Genomic DNA, 21,325 nt, shown 5'->3' on the forward strand with positions numbered 1-21,325 from the left:
ATCTGAATGAGGAGACCTTCTCCAACAGGTAGGAGACTGAGGTATGGAAAGTGTGAAGAGACGGGAAGCCTATTTTCCTGTCACACTGTCCCCATCTAGACTGGGAACAGAAAAGGAAAGAAAGGGTGTTCCCTTAAAAAGTGTAATTGAGACATAAATCAAGATCAGTTCGATGGACTGAATTAAGTTTGGCTGATGGGAACAGTGGGGAAGTGCAAACCTCTGGCTGGGTGCCCAAGGGAGGGGAGGAGAGGAGGTAAGTATGAGGTAGGTGATGAAAGCGATGCAGAAGGATAGAAATGTGAACAGGTTAGAGGCGATACAACATTGTGCTTTGGGTCCTACTTTTCCCATTCCAGCAGCTTGGAAGTGTGCGACAGAGCTGATGAAAAAGAGACAGAGACACCAGGACCACTTTTCAGTTATAAGCTTTTTCTTTTTTAGAATTCAAGCTTACACAGTTATCTATGCCCACTATATTCATAATTACATTTTAATATCTGCATACAAAAGCTATGTAAAAATTATTTTCTTCCCCCAAATATACAAATTTTCTCTTTAGATAGTTTAAAACATTTGTGATCACAGATTTTTTTTTAATATATTTTAGGCTGAAAAAATATTACCAATCTAGCATAACTCTTAACACTGTTTGCAAAAAAATACATCATCCAAGGTACTTTGTTTTTTACCGTACGGTGTAATGTTTGCCTTACCCTCAGGGCACGAAACTGATATAAAAAAATAAACCAAATAAGCAAAACCCACAAACCTCATAGACAAAGTAAGAAGTCCTCCCAACCAACTTTGTAGAAACAAATAAACAACCCAAACCACCCTTCTCTTCAAAAAAATCATGAATGACTGCTTTGATGTATTTATGAGCAAAGTAAAACTGAAGAATGCTAAGGAAGTAGGAAAAGAGAAAAAGAAATTACAGTATGTCAGCTAGTTCATGCCCTGATACTATCTTTACCAACATTAAATGTGTAATTAAATAAAGTGTCTTTTAATGTTTTACATTGTGCTCAGTAATTTACATAAATTTAATCTACACCCGGGTGCTGATGTAGATTTACATTTGATTGTCTTGTGCATAAACAAGGTTAGCTTTTAAAGAAGGTAAACTGTGCAATGGACAGTCACAAACAACTTATTACCTGCACAATATTGCTTTTTGAAGGCGACATCAGTCAATGTGGATACACACAAATAATGCATACTCTTTGCATTTGCTAACATCTATACGACACACTAAAACTTTGTAATAAGGCCAAACCTTTTTTTTGTTTTTAATTTTAAAGCAAAAATATACCATAGTAAAAAAATGTGCTCACACTGCTTTGAGTCTTTAAGTGGAAAATAAATCTCTATCACACTAGAATAAAATTCTCTCTATAAAATTTAAATACGGATCACTTCATTGCTATATCAAAAGGAAACGTCCGGCAATCATCTCCAGATGATCACAATAACAAGACACATTAAGAGGTCCTGTCGCCTCTTCCTTTGTGAAAAGATAGATGTTGAACACTTTCAATTGCTCTCACAGTGAGAGGAATACGTTCCTTGGTTGTGGATTTTGAGTCTGTCAATGAAAAAGGTTTAGCCTTAGGAATGCTGGCTACATCTTAAAACCGTAAGACTGATTTTTATAATTTATGATTCATGCAGCAAGAAGTCAATATGACACATACAGGTTAGAGTTCCATAGCATAAAAATACATCACTAGCAATGACATGCTCTGCTTGTGATCAACAGCCCTGTCTTGGCAGATTTCTAATATAAATGGTCTTTCTGGACAGTTTTTTCCTCTTTCTGATGCCTGCCTCTGAAGAAGCAAGCAGTCTGCTCAAGGATGATTTTGGACCTTGGAGGTCTAACTCTAACATCTACGTTTTGGCAGAATGTAAACAAAAATCATTATCACGCACTATATATGTCATTATAAATATCATAACTTAGCTGAGATTACACATGAAATGAGTATCTAAATGCACGTGTTACTCAGAGCAAAACCATGAACGGTGACAATCAGGTTTGACAGGAAAAATCTTCTATGTAAGACCCACACGCAGACCACAAAGCAAACATGAGAGTTACGTGGCACCATCAGAAATGAGACTCTAGACTGCACTGGAAAGTGCACGTTTGTTATTTCCCTCAGAAGGCCAGTTACTACAAAGGGTGCTGACTGTAGTACTGATGTCTGCCACTCAGATGGTCAATCCAGTGGCTCGATCCTACAATGGCTTGAGACCACTGATATTTAAAAGCAAGTATGTCATTGCAGAACTAAGGTCAGTATCCACTGGTAAGAGTCTGCAAGAGCATCCTCATGTGATCTAGTTTTGCTCTCATGATCACATAAATCAGGAGTCATACTGAGGGAGTCAGTGAAGTCACACAAAATAAGACTAGTAGGAGATCAGAGGCCATTAGATGTCAGTACATCAAATCTGTCAAACTAAGAGCTTGGTTTTAGTTTTCAACTGAGGAATACTACTAATCCCCTCTGTTAATCAGCGTCAGACTCCAACTTAATCTAAAAAGCTAGAAAAGTATGTTGACATACGTCCTTTCTGCTTAGAGCATGCCGAACCCGTCAAAGTTGGTTGCCTGATTTTAGGCACTTCAGTCCATCTGCAATCACCTAAAGAAGGAGACCTGATTTTCTGAACCCTGATTAAGCACGACTCCAAACTGCATCAGCATCTTGGGAAGTCAGGCCATTAGCTCGGATGCCTAAATGCCGCTTACGTGGCTGAATTCAGACATCCATTTATGGAGGCTGTTTTAAAACTGTGTAACTTGCCACGGTAGGCCTCGGGGGAGAAGTTCTGTATGAGCAATGATTTTTACAGCAGCCAGTGTGCAAAGTATTAATGCTCAGCCCTGGCTCAAACTGCAGTTCTGTCCAGGGCGTTTCAAGTTCTTTCATCTCATGCTGCCCCCACAAGTCAATCCACTAACTCTCACATTTTTTTCTAACCTCTGATCTTTATTTATTTTTTGATTAATGCAGTCCTGACAATCCCAAGTGTTAAAAAGCCAGTTATGAGGGCCCCAACAGTTATGAGCTATGTCACTGCTGGGTAGTGACTTCCCACCTAAATAATTAACTTTAGGTTACTGCTTTTCTTTATAGCCCAAAGGATAAGAATTGTTGACCTTAATGACAGACTGAACCTCTCAAGCAGCAGCACAATTCCAGGAACTGAAGCTCTGAAAAATACATGAAGCAACATGGACCTTGCTGTGAGATCATTGTGAATACTACTAGGAGAAACGTGACATTTTTTCTCCTGGGTCTCATCCCCAGCTCAGTCATAAGCTTGTACGCTAACTCAAGCTCACATTTAGTAAACAGGTGAGACTGACTTCAGGACGAACTCCATGCTCCAATCCATGGCAGACCAGAATTCCAAAAGACAGGCACATTCCTCTTTTCTTTGCAAGCCACTGTGGGTATAGACACAAGTAATGGATCAGCTGGTTTTTTTGATTTCCCTATATGCTATCAGTTCCCTATCAAGCCACCCCCAAATCAGGCATCTAGCACTCTTTACTGACTATGGATGTTGCTCATCTGAGATTCTGCACAACTACATGTGAGTTCATCATACTGTCTGGCCTCTTGTTCCAAAAAGCTAGAAAGTTTCTAACTCCTTGTCCCCAAGACATAGTGCTCTGCAAGGAATCTGGATAGAAACTGATGTTCTTAACACATATGCTTTGAGATGGAGCAAACGCAGCCCACAACAGAGGTTCTTCAACTTCAGCAAACAGTTAAGAATGAATTTCCAATGGTCTGTCTTCCTTGCTACCTGCAAAAAAACACTAAACACCCCACTGTGTTCGATGTTCTCACAAAATGATGGGTCCAAACTCCTAAGTGATAACATCAGTGCTCACAACTCATCACTGGTGCATATGATATCAAAGAATGGGTAGAACAAGATTCCACATCCCTGAAAACATAGCCAACAGCACTCCAAATGCTTTATCAATGATATACGGAAAGAGGGGTGGAAACAATTTAAGCCCTGACACACACATACCGTATTCCACCTACAAGATAAGATTTCCTGAGTATCAGGTTTTCATGAGGGAATAAACACATAACATATGGGTTTAGATACGGGCCATGAGCTTTGAAAGCCAACACATCCACTCTAACAATGCCCACTGACTTGCCAGGCTAATATATCAATAAATAGCAGAGAAAGAAACTGGTACAAATGAATGCACAACATGAAGAACATGGGGTATGAGGAAGTGCAAAATACATGAACTAAGTCTCTGGTTCCCAGGAATAACAGAAGGATGCTTTTGATGTCTCATACAAATTCAGAGAATGGTTTAATATCAAGTTCATAAAACCCAGGGACAACACCCCTGAATGGAGATGGATGACAGAGAGGAACCTCTACCTATAATGCCCTCATCACCGGCCTCCAAATGTTCCAGGACTGTGAGCACTGGCTTGCAGATTTCGGCAGCAGGACATCCTGTCATTGCTCAGTTCTGTTCCTGCTAGTGCAGTTAGTGGAAATAAATTAAAGGAATCAAGAGAGAATCTAGCCAAACGAAACACATACAGACACCAAGGAGGGAGAACCTAGCTGATCAACACACTTACACACACACACACGCACACGAGAGGGTAAGAGAAGGAGAGAGAGAAGATAAAAATATGGAAATATGTTTAAGACATCTGCTGAAGATTTGTAATTATATATATATAAAATTATATCTATACGTGCATATAAACTTTATATATATATATATAAAAACCAAAAGATTACTGCCAAGCAACACTATTTGTATTACTGGGATAAAGCTGTACAGTCTTGAGTGTCATTAACAACACAGTTGGTTTCTGTCCCATCTGAAGGTCACCCCGTATGTTTTGTTCTCCTTGTCCTCATTCTGCGAGCATTCATATCCCTGAATAACTCTGAGGAAAGCCTGCTATCCTGACAGAGAACCTTCTCCCTCAGAGGGACAAATTTTCCACGCACCTCAGAAACAGCAGATCTCTCCACTCTCAGGAAAAGCACCTCAGATGATCAAATTCCTCTCCTTACTCCAACAGACCTCCCAGTGAAGTTACCTGGAGTTCAAATGCAGTAAGAACTGAAGGATCTTACTTTCTTATACACATGGAAAAAAAATGACTCAGTCCCTTCTAATACTCTGCGTTATTTTAAGTACTTAATGTATGGCGCAGAGGTAAACTGTATCTGCTGGAACAATCCTCAGATAATGATGGGATCATGATGATGATGAAGATCCTAGATCATAATGGTGACTGTTACAATAGAAACAACCACGAAGACTAGAAATTTCATCTCATAAAATGGTCACTTGTGCCCTGCAAAATGAGGTAATACTAGACAGAATTGCCGGGGTCAAATTAACAATAGCTGTTTTAACTTGGAGGCCAATTTATTTTCTGCCACTTCAATTTCTTTACCATATTTTCCAAGCAATGTGTGAGCTGGTGACCACGCAAGTGCTGGTGAATGAGATTGGTCTGTTTGTATTTTCACTGTTAAGCTGTCAAAGCACTCACATCAAAGGACTGAAGAACAAATTGCAATAGTCACAAGTACCCGCATTAAAGGGATGTTTTCATCCATGTGTATACAACTGCCCCCCAGCAACCCCAAGAGAAAACCCAAACAAAAACCCAACCCCGCCTCAAGAAACAGAAGAGCACGAAAGAAGAAGAACAAACAGAGGTGAGAAGAGCCGGGCAACGGGATGAAATGACAGCCAGTAGTGCGACGGGGGTGCGGAGAGCCGCTCCAGTCTCTCTAATCCTCAAACACTTCCAGGAACAATGGAGGGAAGAGTTCTGTGGGGCACTCCACCTTCATGTGCAGGAAGCGGCTGGCATGGCAGGCTCCGATCATTCGCAGGTCTGTCACTTTCATCAGCAGTTTTGGCCAAAAGTGTGCAACATGGTGTTTTCTGTAATTAATGTAGTGTTCGAATGCCAGGAGGAAACCCTCTTGACACTTTTCTATCCTCTCGACGCAAACAAGGCCTGGGCGATCTGTAGATACAAAGAAGCACAATTATCATTACTTATTACCTACTTTAACAAATTCCTGATCATGTATCAGGAAAAATAGGGTGATTCTGTTGTTAGGAAAGAAAGGAGGGACACCAAGGACATCTGGCTCTGCCACAAACAACTTCTTTGACCCTGGACACCAGTACTAACCCTGTTAAAGCAAGGAGATAAACCTTCCTTTCTTCATTCTGTGCCTGCTTTGCCCATTTAGAGTAGGGCTGTTCGGGAAGTGTTTCCTTGCAGTGACTAGACCAGATCTCAGCTAACGCTTCTATCTATAACCTTCTGTAAAACAACTAATAAAGAACCAAAAAAATTTCCTTGTCAGACTTCTAAACTACTATCTGTTTCTCTACAGTCTGACCAATGCTTTGATCAGGCTTTGGTCCACAGGTGAGCTGCAAAGGAAACTGTTAGGGAGCATAAAGGAAAAACACAGGCCAAAAGTTTGGCCAATTGTCTCAACCTGCACCCAGATGGATGCTGGGAAAGCTCCTTCACAAATCACTCTTCAGGAGACACTTCTGGGAAAGCAGGTCCTCTGAACTGCCTTCTGAAATCCCTATTCACGTATCACTGTGTAAGGAACTAAAAAGAAATCAAAATGTTTTGACTGGGAAGGTCAAATGTGATTAATGTGGAAACCTTTCTGTCGCAGACGCAGTTAATGCTTGTAAATCACTCTGTATTGTTATTCAGTACCCGATTTTCAAAGTGGTCTTAAAACATAATCTTCCCAAATCTGCCACTGCCCAAGAATGGAATTTCCTCTTTGGGCTGGCACAGTCAGTGAACACATATTTGAAAACATACTCAGTTTAAGAAGGTTAGAAACTCTTTGGAAATCACATGAAATGGTCCGTGATGCTTCTGTGCCATTGCACCAAGAGACCAAATGGTCCCAGTGTGGGGAAACAGCACAGCTCTCAAATACCCATTAGCAAGTGGTGGTGCTGTTAAGCAGGAAAACACGATGGCAGGTCCAACTAAGCATATGAGGCTCACAGAAATGTGTATCACCAAAGCCACTTTTATGCCCATCTCTGAATACCCTGATTTTTTTCCTAGTGCTCACCAAACTAATTCTAAGCTGCATCAGGATTTTGAGGGAAAGTTTCTCCCACATTAGTCAGCATTACAAGATCTAACATAACCTATTTCTTTTAAAAGGAGGCTTGTGACAAAGTCTAAAGAGTTTTAAAATGGTTGGGGTCCCAACATATTTCTGTTCTCACCTGATGACATGAGCAGAACAGCCTGAAGAAGGGCAACCTCGGTGTCATCCAGGTTAAATGAAGAAAGAGACATGCCCAGGTCAAAAATGGCATCAGACACTACACCGAGACCCCCATTTTTCAGCTGGCCCCTTGTCACCGCCATCTCCCCATTTAGTGTTAAAGTCTCACTCTCGGGGTCATAGCGAACTGCTGCTCGGAGGGACATTATCTCCATACAGCAGCCTTTCAGAAGGATGATCTGGTCTTCACATGGCAGCTGCAGAAATTATAAATGGTAAAGAAAAAGATATGTTTTTCAAACTGAGTTCGTTTCACAACTACAATAAATCCATGAGCGTGAGGTTGCAGTTCACACCCCAGGACACTACCTTGCATAGTGCAGCTAGTCCTCCAAACACGCTGCTGACTGACTGCACCGCACAAACCTCCAAGACTTGCATTCCTGCTTTCCGAAACTGCCTGCAGGTTAACATCCCCACACCCCCTTAGGAAATCTAGTGGTGACACAGCTGTAGGCAAGTGGTCCTGGGCAAGATACTGAAAGCAAATCAAGCTGGTTCAGATGCTGAGGTGATGTGCCCAACTTGCAGAAGTGCTGCTCTCCATGGGACCGCTCAGTTTGTGGGAGCATTATAAAATTAAGTCAAATAAACCTTAAGAATGTAGCTTTCCACTTAGCAGAACATTTCACAAAGTGTGAAGGGTGAAGCAGACCTGTCAGGTGTCAGGTTGGTGGTAACACACTATTGGTTTTGTCTCCCATCAGAGTGGATCTAACTGAGATGGCTGAAGTGGTCACTGTTCTCAGCTGTTTACCCTTCTCTCTTCTACTCCTGAACAACCTCAGCTTACAACTTAGTGTAACAGAATGAACTATAATTGGGGCCAGTACAGAGCTCAGTCATCCTGGTTAAACTCATTGCCAGCCATGATTATTTCTTACCTGACCAGAGGAAAAGAAAGACATTTGGGAGGGTCCATAAGAGTGGACTGCTTTTTAAATAAAAGGAATGAAATAAATTATTGTATCTAGAAGAGGTACCTCAATCAGTGGGGCATGTACTCTTAATTCTCATTGCCCATTTAAACAACACAGAATTTATTAAACTATATTTAGCCTGGTAAGGCTGGTCTCCCTAGACTCCCTACATCATCGCTGGACAGACAAAAAATCTATAGTATAGCTCCAGCTCTTATGCTGGTGAATAAACTGTGATCGTCAGGGCATATGGCTAGACAGTTTTTTCCATGCCATTAAAAAAGATAAGCTGTCCAAATTGGTGGAGGTAGGTTCTGTATTTATAAAGTATAGCCAGGATGCTGACACATTAGGAGAATGTGTTCAGTTAAGCATGTCTTTATGTTTTCATGGGTAATTCAATGATAGCAAAAACCACCAAGACTATTTTGAGACTGTCACTAAATGAACAGCAAAGGTCACATATATGAAAAAGCAACTCATTTCTACTTGGCTTGAAAGGAGGCAAAAATCCATCCATTTCTGATTCTATTTACCTGATTTGCAATTCAAAATTAAAAACCCCCCATCAACTATAGGTTTACGTGGCAACTCTGTACTTGCAAACCAAGTACATTGATTTAGTGTAAAATGATGCAGAGTGGATGTCAGACAGTTACCTAACGCAACTGGAGAGCAGTTCCCTGTTAGAGAAGAGAAGGAGTTGAATCATGCAGCTATTTTTCCAGCAATGCCAACTTCAGGTGTGAAGTGTTTGATATACAAGAGAAATGATTCATCCTGTTCAGGGCAAATCACTTTCTCTGCAGATCACACTCAGCTCAGCAGCAGCGTGGGGAAGCAGCATGTGCACAGGCACAGTGACAGTCTTGCTACCCAACAACAATGCCACCATTTGGCTGCTGAGACTGAAGTAGAGAAAGAAACAGAGTAAGAAATAGGAATAAAGTCAAAGAAAATCAAATAAAAGGGAAAAGAAAAAAAGAAGGGAAGGGAAGGGAAGGGAAGGGAAGGGAAGGGAAGGAAGGGAAGGGAAGGGAAGGGAAGGGAAGGGAAGGGAAGGGAAGGGAAGGGAAGGGAAGGGAAGGGAAGGGAAGGGAAGGGAAGGGAAGGGAAGGGAAGGGAAGGGAAGGGAAGGGAAGGGAAGGGAAGGGAAGGGAAGAGAAGAGAAGAGAAGAGAAGAGAAGAGAAGAGAAGAGAAGAGAAGAGAAGAGAAGAGAAGAGAAGAGAAGAGAAGAGAAGAGAAGAGAAGAGAAGAGAAGAGAAGAGAAGAGAAGAGAAGAGAAGAGAGAAAAGAAAAGCAAAGAAAAGCAAAGAAAAGCAAAGAAAAGCAAAGAAAAGCAAAGAAAAGCAAAGAAAAGCAAAGCAAAGCAAAGCAAAGCAAAGCAAAGCAAAGCAAAGCAAAGAAAAGCAAAGAAAAGAAAAGAAAAGAAAAGAAAAGAAAAGAAAAGAAAAGAAAAGAAAAGAAAAGAAAAGAAAAGAAAAGAAAAGAAAAGAAAAGAAAAGAAAAGAAAAGAAAAGAAAAGAAAAGAAAAGAAAAGAAAAGAAAAAGAAGAAAGAGAAAAGAAAAAAGGAAAGGAAAAGTAAGGAAAGGAAAAGGGAAAGGGAAAGGGAAAGGGAAAGGGAAAGGGAAAGGGAAAGGGAAAGGGAAAGGAAAAGGAAAAGGAAAAGGAAAAGGAAAAGGAAAAGGAAAAGGAAAAGGAAAAGGAAAAGGAAAAGGAAAAGGAAAAGGATGTGTGAGAGCAACCATCAAGAGATACTGGCATAGGTAACTTCGGAGAAAAAAGACATGAAAGAAAGTAAGGGAGAAGAGAGAGGAAGAGAGAAATGAAGAAAAAAGACTAAGGAGAAGAAAGAATGGTGGAAAAGAACAGACAGGTAACAGTAGGGAAGATATTTCATGACGCTTCATCTGTTTTATTAGTGAGCCATTAAACCAATGAGAATTTCTCTTCCTACTTGAACCTTCTTAAAACTTCTTTATGGTAGCAGTGATCTGACTATGCCCATCCTTCACATGCTTTCCTAACTCTGAAGGATACACGGGACACCTGTTTCATGGATGCCAAGCCTCAGGTCTTATGCACTAGTGGCAGCAGGTATCAAAGACAGAGGGCTTGAACATTGCTACCAGAGCACCTTCCAGGAGTGGTGTCAACAAATGTGGCTGGTTATCTGCCATGTTGTCCTTTCCTCCTCTCTCTGCAGAGAGAAAAAGCAAAAGGCAGGAACCTGAGGTGCTCACCTCTGCAGGAGATACCAGCAGCCAGCACACATGTAATGCCGCACCATGGAACTGAGCTGAGCTGAGCTACCTAGAAAGGTGTTTACACAGCTTCACCCAGCGTGGAACCACTGATGCCTGTGATGCTTAAACTCGCATCAAACTGATTAAATGCTCCTCAGTCTTCATCTTCTAAGCAGAAGGAAATGCAAGAAGGAAACAACAGCAGAAATGCTGAGAAATAAATGAAGTTTTTCTTATACTTTTGAGTACTCTGGGATTAGATTCTTGCTTTGAGGCATGGGCCAATGGATGCACACAAACTAAGCCGGGCACTCACAGTGCTTTGCTGGCTTGTGCATGTGTCCAAAGAGAGAAAGAAGCAGCCACGAACATGTAAGTGGCCATGCATGTTCCTTGCCATGCCCCTTCTTCACAGAGATTTATTACACTCTCAGCCTGAGCGTCTGGAAATCAAGAACTGAGATGATGTTTAAATGCTCTGCAGGTCCTATGGGAGAAAGGAGGGCTTTTTCTCATAAGCAAATCCACAACCCACACAGTGTTGCTTCTAAGAAAAAGTTATGGGTTACAAACCGTAACTGAAATAAAGTTAACAGGACAGTGTCCCTTCAAAAAGGAGCAAACATCTGTCATTTTCTTTATGCTACAGCAGGAGCTATATGACAACTCAGAGGACAGCTGTCCTATTCCTTTGTGTTCACGAGGAGTTGTCCCTCACTCTGCCATCAGACCTCGCTGTCTACGGGTGTCAGGTTTATACAGTGGCTCAGCTCTAAACGAAGTCTATCCTAGCTGAGCTGCATAATCTACAGAGGTCATGCCCAATGACGCCTTGACTTCTTCACCCACGCTTCCTTCCTGGCTCTGACACAAGTGGGCCCATGGTAGCCAGGAGGGGTAGGAGATGTCAGATGGGCACTGCAGTCTGTGTGCAACTGGCAAAGCTTTCTAAATTAAAAAGACTACCTTGGTATGTCACTGCAACTTCCCGCCAACAAACGTCAAATCAGAGGAGACAGATTCCCTCAGACACTGAATGCTGCCAGGGCCTCCTGATCTATGGACACATTCCCTGTATTTTACAATCTTCATGCTTGGCCACTGTTCTATGCTTTCTTGCTGATGGAGCCAATGCTGAGGTTAGCCAGGGAGAGCTATTTACACTATGCCAACTATTGATATTTACCTCTTCTTGTTCTGTAGGCGCCAGAGGATATAAATAGCTCTCCTTGACTGACCTTAGAAAAGCTGTCGGCCACAGAGAGTAAAATGCTATGGCTGCCTTAAACTTCCTCCTGACTGATATTTAGTTCTTAGGAGGAAACATTGTTCCTGAGTTGGGGAGCCTGATAAACTCATTGACCATGATCACTCCCATTCTGAATGTCATTCACTTGGCATTTCACCAGCAGAGTCAAGTGTTGCTCTGCAGTGTGGGCGAGCAGTTAGGCATCCTTCCATGCTGGATTTGGGATATTTCCATATTAAAACTCCCATGGCTGTGGATCCTGAGGGACTCACAAGACTTAAAATTATTAAGACTGAAATATTATTTCAGGCTGAAGTTCTGATAACATTTTTTAAGTTAGGAAAAAATATCATCAGCCATTGCATCTGGTCCTCCAATAAAAATGATACCTCAGTGTAAATGAGATCAGACTAGGGCCTCTGTATTCCTAATGTGCAACCAAGTCTATTTGAGTCTATTTATGGTATATTTTACATGTGAGTATCTGTCTGGAATGACAATCCGTTACTTTTACAGACTCTTTTATGCACAACCTCCCCATTCACGAAAAGCATGCCAAGGGAACCCAACGAGGCAAACGCCATTCCTGGATAGGGATGCTTTCCTGAATTTGAAGAATTTATTACTGCATAGACCCAACTCCACAATACTGTACCCACAAAGGAGCCAGAAAGCACAGAGGGAACTGTGTGCTGGAAGATCTGATTAAACATATCAAAGATGCTTCTAGACAGTCTCTTTTTGTTCATTTGCTTTGTTCAAGGCCCCCTCTAAACACACATTAGAGTCCCTAAAGAACAATGATGACTTCTAGATAAAACAAAATCAGGATTTCAGTAATCACAAGAAAAACAAAACTCATAAAATCCAGATGATTCTAGTCCCATCTATTTTGATTCTCTAATTTTTCTGATTTTAAACATAGTGATTTTTTTAGTTCCATGCTAGGAGTATTTTGAATAGTTTTTAACAACAGGCATACAAATGAGGAAGTCTTCTTACCTCACAAAACATAGGCAATTTTTTGGCAAAATCCACCACTCTTGTAATCGCTGGTGTGATAATTTTTGTAAACTGGCTGAAGGCTTCTAAATCCACTTTCCCACCTTCTGGGGCATTAACTATTGGTGCCTGCCCAATATCTTCAGGCTAAGGATATAAACAAATATATTTAAAGGAACAATCTATCTTAGAGCAAGTATTTTATACTCTAAAAAGTCCTGCTTGGTGACGAAAGATATGCTAAAATAATACTATTCACTTTATAAGTAAAGCCCATTACGCCACAAAATGTGAATTTGTTTGTAAGGCATTTGTGAAAGAGGTGACTGCACAGAGAAATGGGTGAATGGCATGGCGCTACCCATCCTGTATGGGCAGTTGCACTTCTGGGCACATGCAGTTCCTTCCTTGTGCCTGTATCTGAATATTTTGTGGGTGTAGTGTATGCATTTTTTGCTTAAAAATATAGGCATGTTCTGGTTTCTTACAGGTGCTGAGAACACTCAAGTTTCTCTCAAAGCGAAGGAAGCTGAGGTGACTTGTTACCCTGGAGAAGATGCTGAGAGCTTTGCAGAATCGGGCTCTATCACCTACTCAAAGTTCTGAAATCCTCCCCAGAACAGATTGCCTGGTACCACAGAGCTCCAGGCAACTGCCAAGGCCTGTTTCCAAAACTAGGCTGAAACAACTGATGACTAAGAATGGACTAACAAAAAGCTAGTCTGGATAAAGTGACTAGAATTTAAACCTGTCTGGGTAAAATTATGGTTGAAAATCACCTTCTGCATGACTTCAGCCCAAGGCTTCTCCCAAAGAGAAAAATAATCATATTTTGAGGTTTTCAATAGGGATATACAATGAAATAGCTTCGAGCAGAATCTGCGATAAGTGTTTTTTTATTGCAACCGCACTTCAACTTGTTCACCTGATTTTATGACAGCTTGTCAGTGCTACTGTGTATTTTAAAACCAGGCATATCAAAGCTGTTTTGTTCGCTAAGCGTGGCTTTGTGGTTGTAAAAGACCTGCCAACCACCATGCAGAGGTTCCATTTTGTTCACATTAGAGAGTCAAAAAATGGATAAAACCCAGAGAAGAAGGCCTTTAAGACTGATGGACTTCATAACATTTATAACAGGGGAGGGGCTGAAAGTGCTGTCAATAATAAAAACTTGTGGTCAGCAGTTTTTTAAAGCAACACATCATAAAAGATCCTTCCACAGCTCTGTCACCAATCTGAATCCAAATCTAACTTCTTTCAAGAAAAAACTCAGCAATGCGTTAATAAAGCAAGCAGCAATTGTAAAGGAACAATGAAGAGGACTGGGCTCAATTATCTGATGGTTCCTACTAAAACACTCAAGTAATCCCAGTTCTAGGCTCCCTCCCTTCCTGAACCTTGGGAAACTAAACCACATTGTCTCTGTGCTCATGATAAACAACCTTCATCACTTCCAAGCAAGAAGACCAAATGCTTAAAACTACGCATAACGTTGTTAGGGAGAAAAAGAAAGAACACAACATTTTCTTGGGAAAGGCAAAAGAAATCAGGATCACTAGGTAAAGCTAACACACTCCAGAAGGGCATGCAACTGGAGAGCCCTTGCCACCTAACTCACCTCAACAGGGAAAGAGGTCCAGACCTCAAAGAAGCTACCGCTGTTGGAAATCTCAGCTGCCTAAGGACTAATCCACAGCTCCTGGGGCGTGTGGTCAGCTCCTCTTGCTCTTCAACAGCTTGTGGCAGGGGCTTTCAAAGCCCTCCACCTGGGGCTGGCATGCCATCCCCATCCCGGACTTTCCCTTCAGCAGTCACTGCAAGGTGTCAATGAGCTTCCTACACTTGCCTTGAAATCACTGGGCTTCAGCATATGAGCACTGCAAGGAACCAGGAGGACCTGCAGCAAGGGCTGCACCAAGAGCAGTTTGGTCCGACCTAAGAACCAGCTGTGGAAGTCAGAGCTGGTTGCTGAACTGCTCATCACAGCTGCCACCACTGCCTCTGCCCCATCCCTCCCCTCTCCCAACAGCCCTGTCATTACATCACCTCGACCTGCATTTGGCCACTCTTTGCTGGAGGCTCCCCCTCTTGACAGCTGTGACTGTCCCCAGAGCCTGAAGTCCCTCAACGACCACATTTTACGTGTCCCAGTGTACTCATCCCCAGCCCCAACCTCAAGCTCCCCATGCTTTATCCCAAACCACGCGATACCCAAAGAACAGCACTCCTGCCTAAGCAACTGAATCCGCCACTGCAGCTGCTTCTTGGTCTGCTAAAACCAGCTCTGCAAACCTTGCTGTGCAGCACCACTGGAAAGTGCTCTGCTGCTTCTTGCCAGCAATCAGTGGCTGTGGTTTCCTGACTACACGCTACTATGAACATGCAGCCATTCATATAGAAATTTAAACAGTGCCACTGGAATTAACAAAACATTATAAAAGGGGTCAGCTGGTTTGAATATATAATTTCTCTTAGCAATTTAACAGTGGGTCAAGACTCCCTTAGTGAACTAGGCAGCAGGAGCCTAGGCTTGCAAAAAATGAATATTCTCTACCTGATTTGGTATACACAGACTGTTAAAGACCCCCGTGTATTCCTGAAACAGTCTATAATCCCTCTTTTGAGCTGTATAAGCATTTTGCATTCTGCACTTCTTCCTTTAAAAATCGATTTAGAAAAATCAAATGAATCCTTTTCTAAGGCTGAGCACCACAAATCATTTTTTTTCCTGATCCCTAGTTATAGGCTGAAAACTTAAGTCATCTTGTAGTCTGCAATCCCAGTGCTATAGTGTATGTATCATCCTGCTTTCACTGACATTCATTTTCCTTTGCCAAATTTATTTTAATTAATGTGTTCACTTTGGAACAAGGAAGCAAAACCCACAAGTTATTAATAAAAAATATCAGCTTTCACCTAAAACTTTACATTGTTTTAATACTTACAATATGTTGTATGCTAGTCCCTAATAAAGACAACTATCCCTAGATATAATATATAGAAAAAGATATGGTATGCATTATAGACTGCTACTATTGTTAATCAGGAGCGAAAAATTTTTTCTACTTATCACAGCACATTAAAAGTATCCAGCTAGGTAAGACTTAACTTAGCAACACTCTGTTTATCTTTTGAAAACATGGTCTGATCAAACACTGAGCTTCAGGCAAGAATAAGCAAGTAGTAACTATAAAAATAATCTGGTTTTCATAGATGTCAATACACTGGCAGATATATCCTCTTCGGGGTTGTAATGTTGGGAAGGGACCTCAGAAGAAAGAAAGGAGCGTGGCTCCAAGTGCGGTGTAAAAGGCTACAGTCCTTACCAGAAATTTCCTTTTCTGCTTCCAGTGGCTTCCTTGTGCATTGGTGGCCACATGTGCTTCAGTAACAATCTTGATGAGCTCCCATTCCTCATCCGTTGGCTCTGGTTTGTGCCCAATGGTTTTCTGCAGCTCTTCCCGACGTCTCTTCTCTCGATTTTCTTCTATCAGCTTCCTCTTTGCCAACCGCTTGCTGTCATCCAACACCACTACCAGGGGAAAAGCATACAAAAATGGCAGGAAGCTCTTAAGGTTGTCTGAACATTGGTCTTTTCTATGCCTGAGGTACTAATTGATTACAAACACCTTAACTAATCAGTAAAGAAGTACTCTGGTAAGATCCACAGTTGACACAGTTCTCACTTCTCCCCCCAACTTCCATTTTCTCAGAAGCCTGTATTGCAAAGAACGCCTTACCCTTCTGGTAACGTTTTGTACACTGCCATTGCCTTCAGTGGCTTATTCCACCAGTAAAACTAGTATCTAAAAGCTTTGTGAAGACTCAGACAAAGTGCTCCTATAACGGACTTGGAGTAATCCATGTTGGGAAAGATGCACTTTTGTTTTCTTTAAAGTACTATCAGCACACTTACTGCTTTGAATTGCATAGAATGTGTTCTTGTAAGCCTGCAGAAAGTAACGTGGATTTAAGAAAGTGAGAGTACTTATTCACAGGCTCAATTACCTGTTGCATGACATAATCAGAAACAATTTGCCTTCAGCTCTTTCCTTAAGCCCTGCAAATGGTGCCGTTCTGTAGGGCTCTCCCTAGAGCCCCGCTACTTCCAGCGATGCCAGACACACAGGCCCCAGGGCTGCACATCTCTGACCACCACTGAAGGTTTTATCCCATTACTCACGTAAATGTGAACAGGCCATTTAAACAGACTGGCCTGCTTTAGCAGAGGAGGACCTTTCTGATCCAAACGAAATTGGATCAATGAAAGCCCTGCTTATGTGCTTCTGTTCACACATTTTAAGTCAGACTATCCTAACCTTCTTGGGTTGGGGGATAGCTGGCCCGTCTGCCACGCTCAGTGACAGCTCTTTTGGTGCGTACGTAGGTGCAGCCCACAAAGGCCATAGCAGCTTTATGGTAACGGTCCGGGCTGGTCAGAACCAGACTCAGAGGAACTTCTCACTCTGCACAGCCACTACCCGGCCGATGCTCACCACTGCCTGTTGCATCAGACTGGGCTGGAGGCGAACTGGTGACCCAGAGTTACCCAGCCCCCCGTCCTGAAGGTCCACCTGGCTAAAATGAAATTGTGTCATTTCTTCTATCTCCCTCTGGACAGAAGGCACTGTTATACATTATATTAACAATGAAAAATACTAAGTTAGAATATTTTTCTGTTGTTTATTTGGCCTGTTTTTCTATCAGTTCTTCTGCAGAAGATTATGCTGGCAACAACCATTAACATTAATGCATGGGGGATTTACATGACTTCCATTTTCACTAATCAAAGTTATTGATGTAAATCTCTGTGCAATGGCAAGAAAAGAAGACCCCTAAGGGTTAATCTTACAGCCATATTTTTTAGTTCTTTAGAATGAGAGTCGAACTCTTTGCAGTAGACAACTTCTTCAGGGCTAAAAATAAAACAAACAACTGCAGGATGACTCATACAACGACATTCAATTTCACATCCTCCAGAATTCTCTAAACAAGATGTTTTTTTTCTCAAGCAAAGTGTCCATCCAGATGCATTTCGCCCTCCTCTCCTCTGAAGAGTGAACATTCCTACTGTTATTCAGCCTGGTAAGGCCAGGAGAAGGTGCAGTCTGGTGAAGGATAAACACAAAATTACAGTCCCATGAAAGAGGTTTGATGCAACGAGCGTAATTCCCCGGTACAAGTTATTAAAAAAAAAAGTACTGGTAGTTCTGCTCTACTTTAACAATTTTCACCCATCAACATACTTTAAGCAAACACACACATTAAAAAAAAAAAAAGATAAAAGAAAGAAAACCAGAAAAATATACTTACAATCTGTTGCCATGCCAACAAAGATGCATTTTTTGAAGCGACATTCCTGGCACTGATTTCTTGTTACTTTGTCTATCACACATTTTCCTTCATATTTACAGGAATAGGTTGGATGGAGGTTTTTCTGAATGGTTCTTCTAAAAAAACCCTAAGTGCAATAAATAAATGCATTGGAAAGCATTAGTGTTGTGCAGCTTTTTCAAATTGGAGGCCACTTTGGTTTGGTAGGAATGTACCTAAGTACGCAAGATAACATACTTCATTCCATGAAACTCTCAAAGAGAAAAAGAACAAACTGGTTTTATAGTGTATGGCATTTCTTTTCAGAGTTTCATGAAACATTTCCTCCCTAAAAATGAAAAACACAGAAATATCTTAGGCAAGTAAAGGCGTAAGTAACGCTGTCTTGGAGGGACAAATACTGTCTATATGTCTTCTTGAAGTCTTATGTTTGTGTGTGTTAAATTTTTTTGTATTTGAACTAGAGAGTTTATTTTGAGCCCCTTTCTAAATTACATAATCATTTTGAGGGATATTAAGAGGCACATACATACTTATGATTAAAGAGCAGCTTCTGCAAATATTAAGAATGACGGTCTGGATGTGCTAATAAAGGATTAAGAACAAACAGTTCTACTCTTTTCTTTCCATCACAGCCAAATAACCAACCAACCAACCAAATCTGTGCAAGACTAAGAATTTTGCAAACACAATTTACACAGTCTTTGAGTTTGGTTCTAAATAATGGATCCATAATTATCTGTATTTCTGAGAAGAGGATTTCATTTGTATTTACCACAGACCTCTGTATTCAAGACAAACATCACCAATAAAGATCCTTCTACATATAAATCCATTTGTTCTATCTATCTATCTATCTATCTATCTATCTATCTATCTATCTATCTATCTATCTACCTACCTACCTACCTACCTACCTACCTACCTACCTACCTATCATAATATAAATCTGTATTGCCAATTGCAACATGGATTTGAGGTCAGATCCTAAGCTCATGTGAACTAATGTAGCTCCACTGAATTCACTGATTTATACACCCCATAGACACTGGCCTTAGGTAAAGAAATCAGATACAACTTATCTCTGAACATTATGGACCTAATCCTGGTACTAATTTCAACATGACTTTTCTCATTGGCTTCCACAAGAGCTGGATAAACTTTCAAGACTGCAAAATATGGACAAGATAGGCTGTAAAGCAAGAAATTCAGACTTTAATTTCAAGTTTCACCATTGTTTGAGACTATCTACACAGAGCAATGCAGCTTGGGACCACCCTGACATAGAGAACATGCTGGGACCCTAGTTCTGTTTGACTGAGGCCACTGAGAATGGCTTTGGTTTCAGTGAAAACAATGGCAAAATTCAAGTGAGATTTTACCTAATGAACAGCCTTTTTTTTTTTTTCATTTTATCTAATGAATAGTCTCTTCACTTCACTAGGTGAAAGGTCTGTTTTTAATTATGTTAAATAACATCCAGTAAAATCTTATAGCAGTGTGTAATTTCTTTTAATACAGAGACATACAGTTAAGTCTGTATTTCAGCTTGAGCTCCTAACTCCAGTGAAGACAATAAAGAGCCTTGTCCTCATTAGAGTTTTATCTTACAAGATCCAGCTGAGAGTACAACTCTTTCTTCCTTAATAATGATAAGACCTGAAATCTCAATTAAACTGAGTTGCATAAAGCATGTGTGTGAGCCTTTGCGAGATTGGGACCTGTGGGGTTGAGGCAAAATCCAGGAAATCACAGGCAAGATGTCCTTATGTGGGGTTTGGAACAGGTCTCAAACTCTTATCTACCCAACAACTGAATCTGGATCCACTCTGAAGTCTGTGATGAATTCCTAGAGACAAGACCTGCCCCTCTCCTCCCTGAAGATCAAAGATGGCTCTGAACAGCCAGGGTCACAGGATCTCTAGTTACAGCAAGAGATGGAAAAATCTCTGATGAATCTCATGAAGTGGTACTGAACTTCTGTTTTCCAAACCTTGCATGGGACTTAATGTCACTCTAGCTTTACAATGGCAAGGCTCCGTCAACACCTGTGTTGGGATCAGCACATCTCATCTTCCCATTTCTTTGCACTTCTCAAAAACTTTTTGCAAAAAACGTCTTTGATCATCTCTAGATACAATGTGGTAAGGAAGCTGCTCTCTCTATTTGTCCAAACAGTCACAGAAGTGTTATTTTCATCAATAAAAGAAAGCACATTTTATTGTAAGGCAACTACTCTTTTCCTAAATTCGTTTACTATGCACCTATATAGCAATAGATGCAATGGGTACAGTCCGGAGAAACATTTCAGTGACGTCAGAACTCACTGTTGGTTGTGTTTAAATTCCTTACAATTTAGTTTTCAGAAATTATGTGTGAGGATGCTTTGATCATGAAAGCACTTGCCAAAGAATATTTTTGGCTGTCAGCCCTGATTAATGTTGTTACAAAATAAAAGTGATTTTGAGTGTAAACAACCAGTATATGTCAAATTAATTGAGAATTGATTACATGTAACTTTGGTGATAAATCACACAACTTGAAGTGTATATGCAGATCCTCCAAAGCATGGGTTGAAATTGTCCACACAAAAAACCCCAATCCTGTACAATGAATACATTTGCAAGAACAACAACAAATCGGAACAAACCAAAACAAAGCAAAGCAAAACAGTCAGTTTGTAAGCCAACTATAAGGAGGAGAAAGAAATTAATTACTTTTTGAAAATCATTAGCTCTGTTCCTTGTGCACGTAAGCATTATTTTAAATTGTACATCAGACAGAAGAACTGTATCTGAAGATAAAAGTGGATTTTGTATGCTATATATTTAAAATGGCTCGTAGGCATAAAAAGAAATACTTCAGTTGGAGTAACAAAAACCTTAATACGAAAGCTGGCAAGAGATAGAGCTGTTCAGCTGGGAGCAAAAGATATTTCATAATGCCACAGTGTTGCTTACTTCTCATCTTATGTGAATTAAGTCATATTCATATATTTTATGTATTGTTATCATCTGGTATATGGGATGCAAATGTGTAAGAATCAATTGTTCAGTTCCACAGTTCTTTTTCAGATATAAATATTTTTCATACATATTATGTATGTATGTGTATAAAACCATGATGAATATCACCACAAATCTGATATACATAGGATATTCAGGTCTTTGTGCATTTCATAAATGTAAC

General features: G+C 40.7%; 1 protein-coding gene across 10 annotated transcripts in view; it reads right to left on the reverse strand.

Annotated features, from left to right (window-relative positions):
* Positions 1-412: 412 nt before the first annotated feature.
* The window catches only part of THRB (thyroid hormone receptor beta), a 175,569-nt gene continuing 154,656 nt past the window's right edge, over positions 413-21,325 (reverse strand). For all 10 annotated transcript variants that reach the window (XM_074838904.1, XM_074838896.1, XM_074838925.1 and 7 more), the window contains 5 exons: positions 18,116-18,263; positions 16,129-16,334; positions 12,803-12,949; positions 7,322-7,580; positions 413-6,065 (listed from right to left, as the gene is read on the reverse strand). In XM_074838904.1, coding sequence (XP_074695005.1) covers positions 5,824-6,065; positions 7,322-7,580; positions 12,803-12,949; positions 16,129-16,334; positions 18,116-18,263 — 1,002 coding nt within the window. In that variant the 3' untranslated portion in view covers positions 413-5,823. The remainder of the gene's footprint in view (positions 6,066-7,321; positions 7,581-12,802; positions 12,950-16,128; positions 16,335-18,115; positions 18,264-21,325) is intronic.

Source organism: Strix aluco, chromosome 1 (assembly GCF_031877795.1).
Source record: "Strix aluco isolate bStrAlu1 chromosome 1, bStrAlu1.hap1, whole genome shotgun sequence".
NCBI lineage: Eukaryota > Metazoa > Chordata > Aves > Strigiformes > Strigidae > Strix > Strix aluco.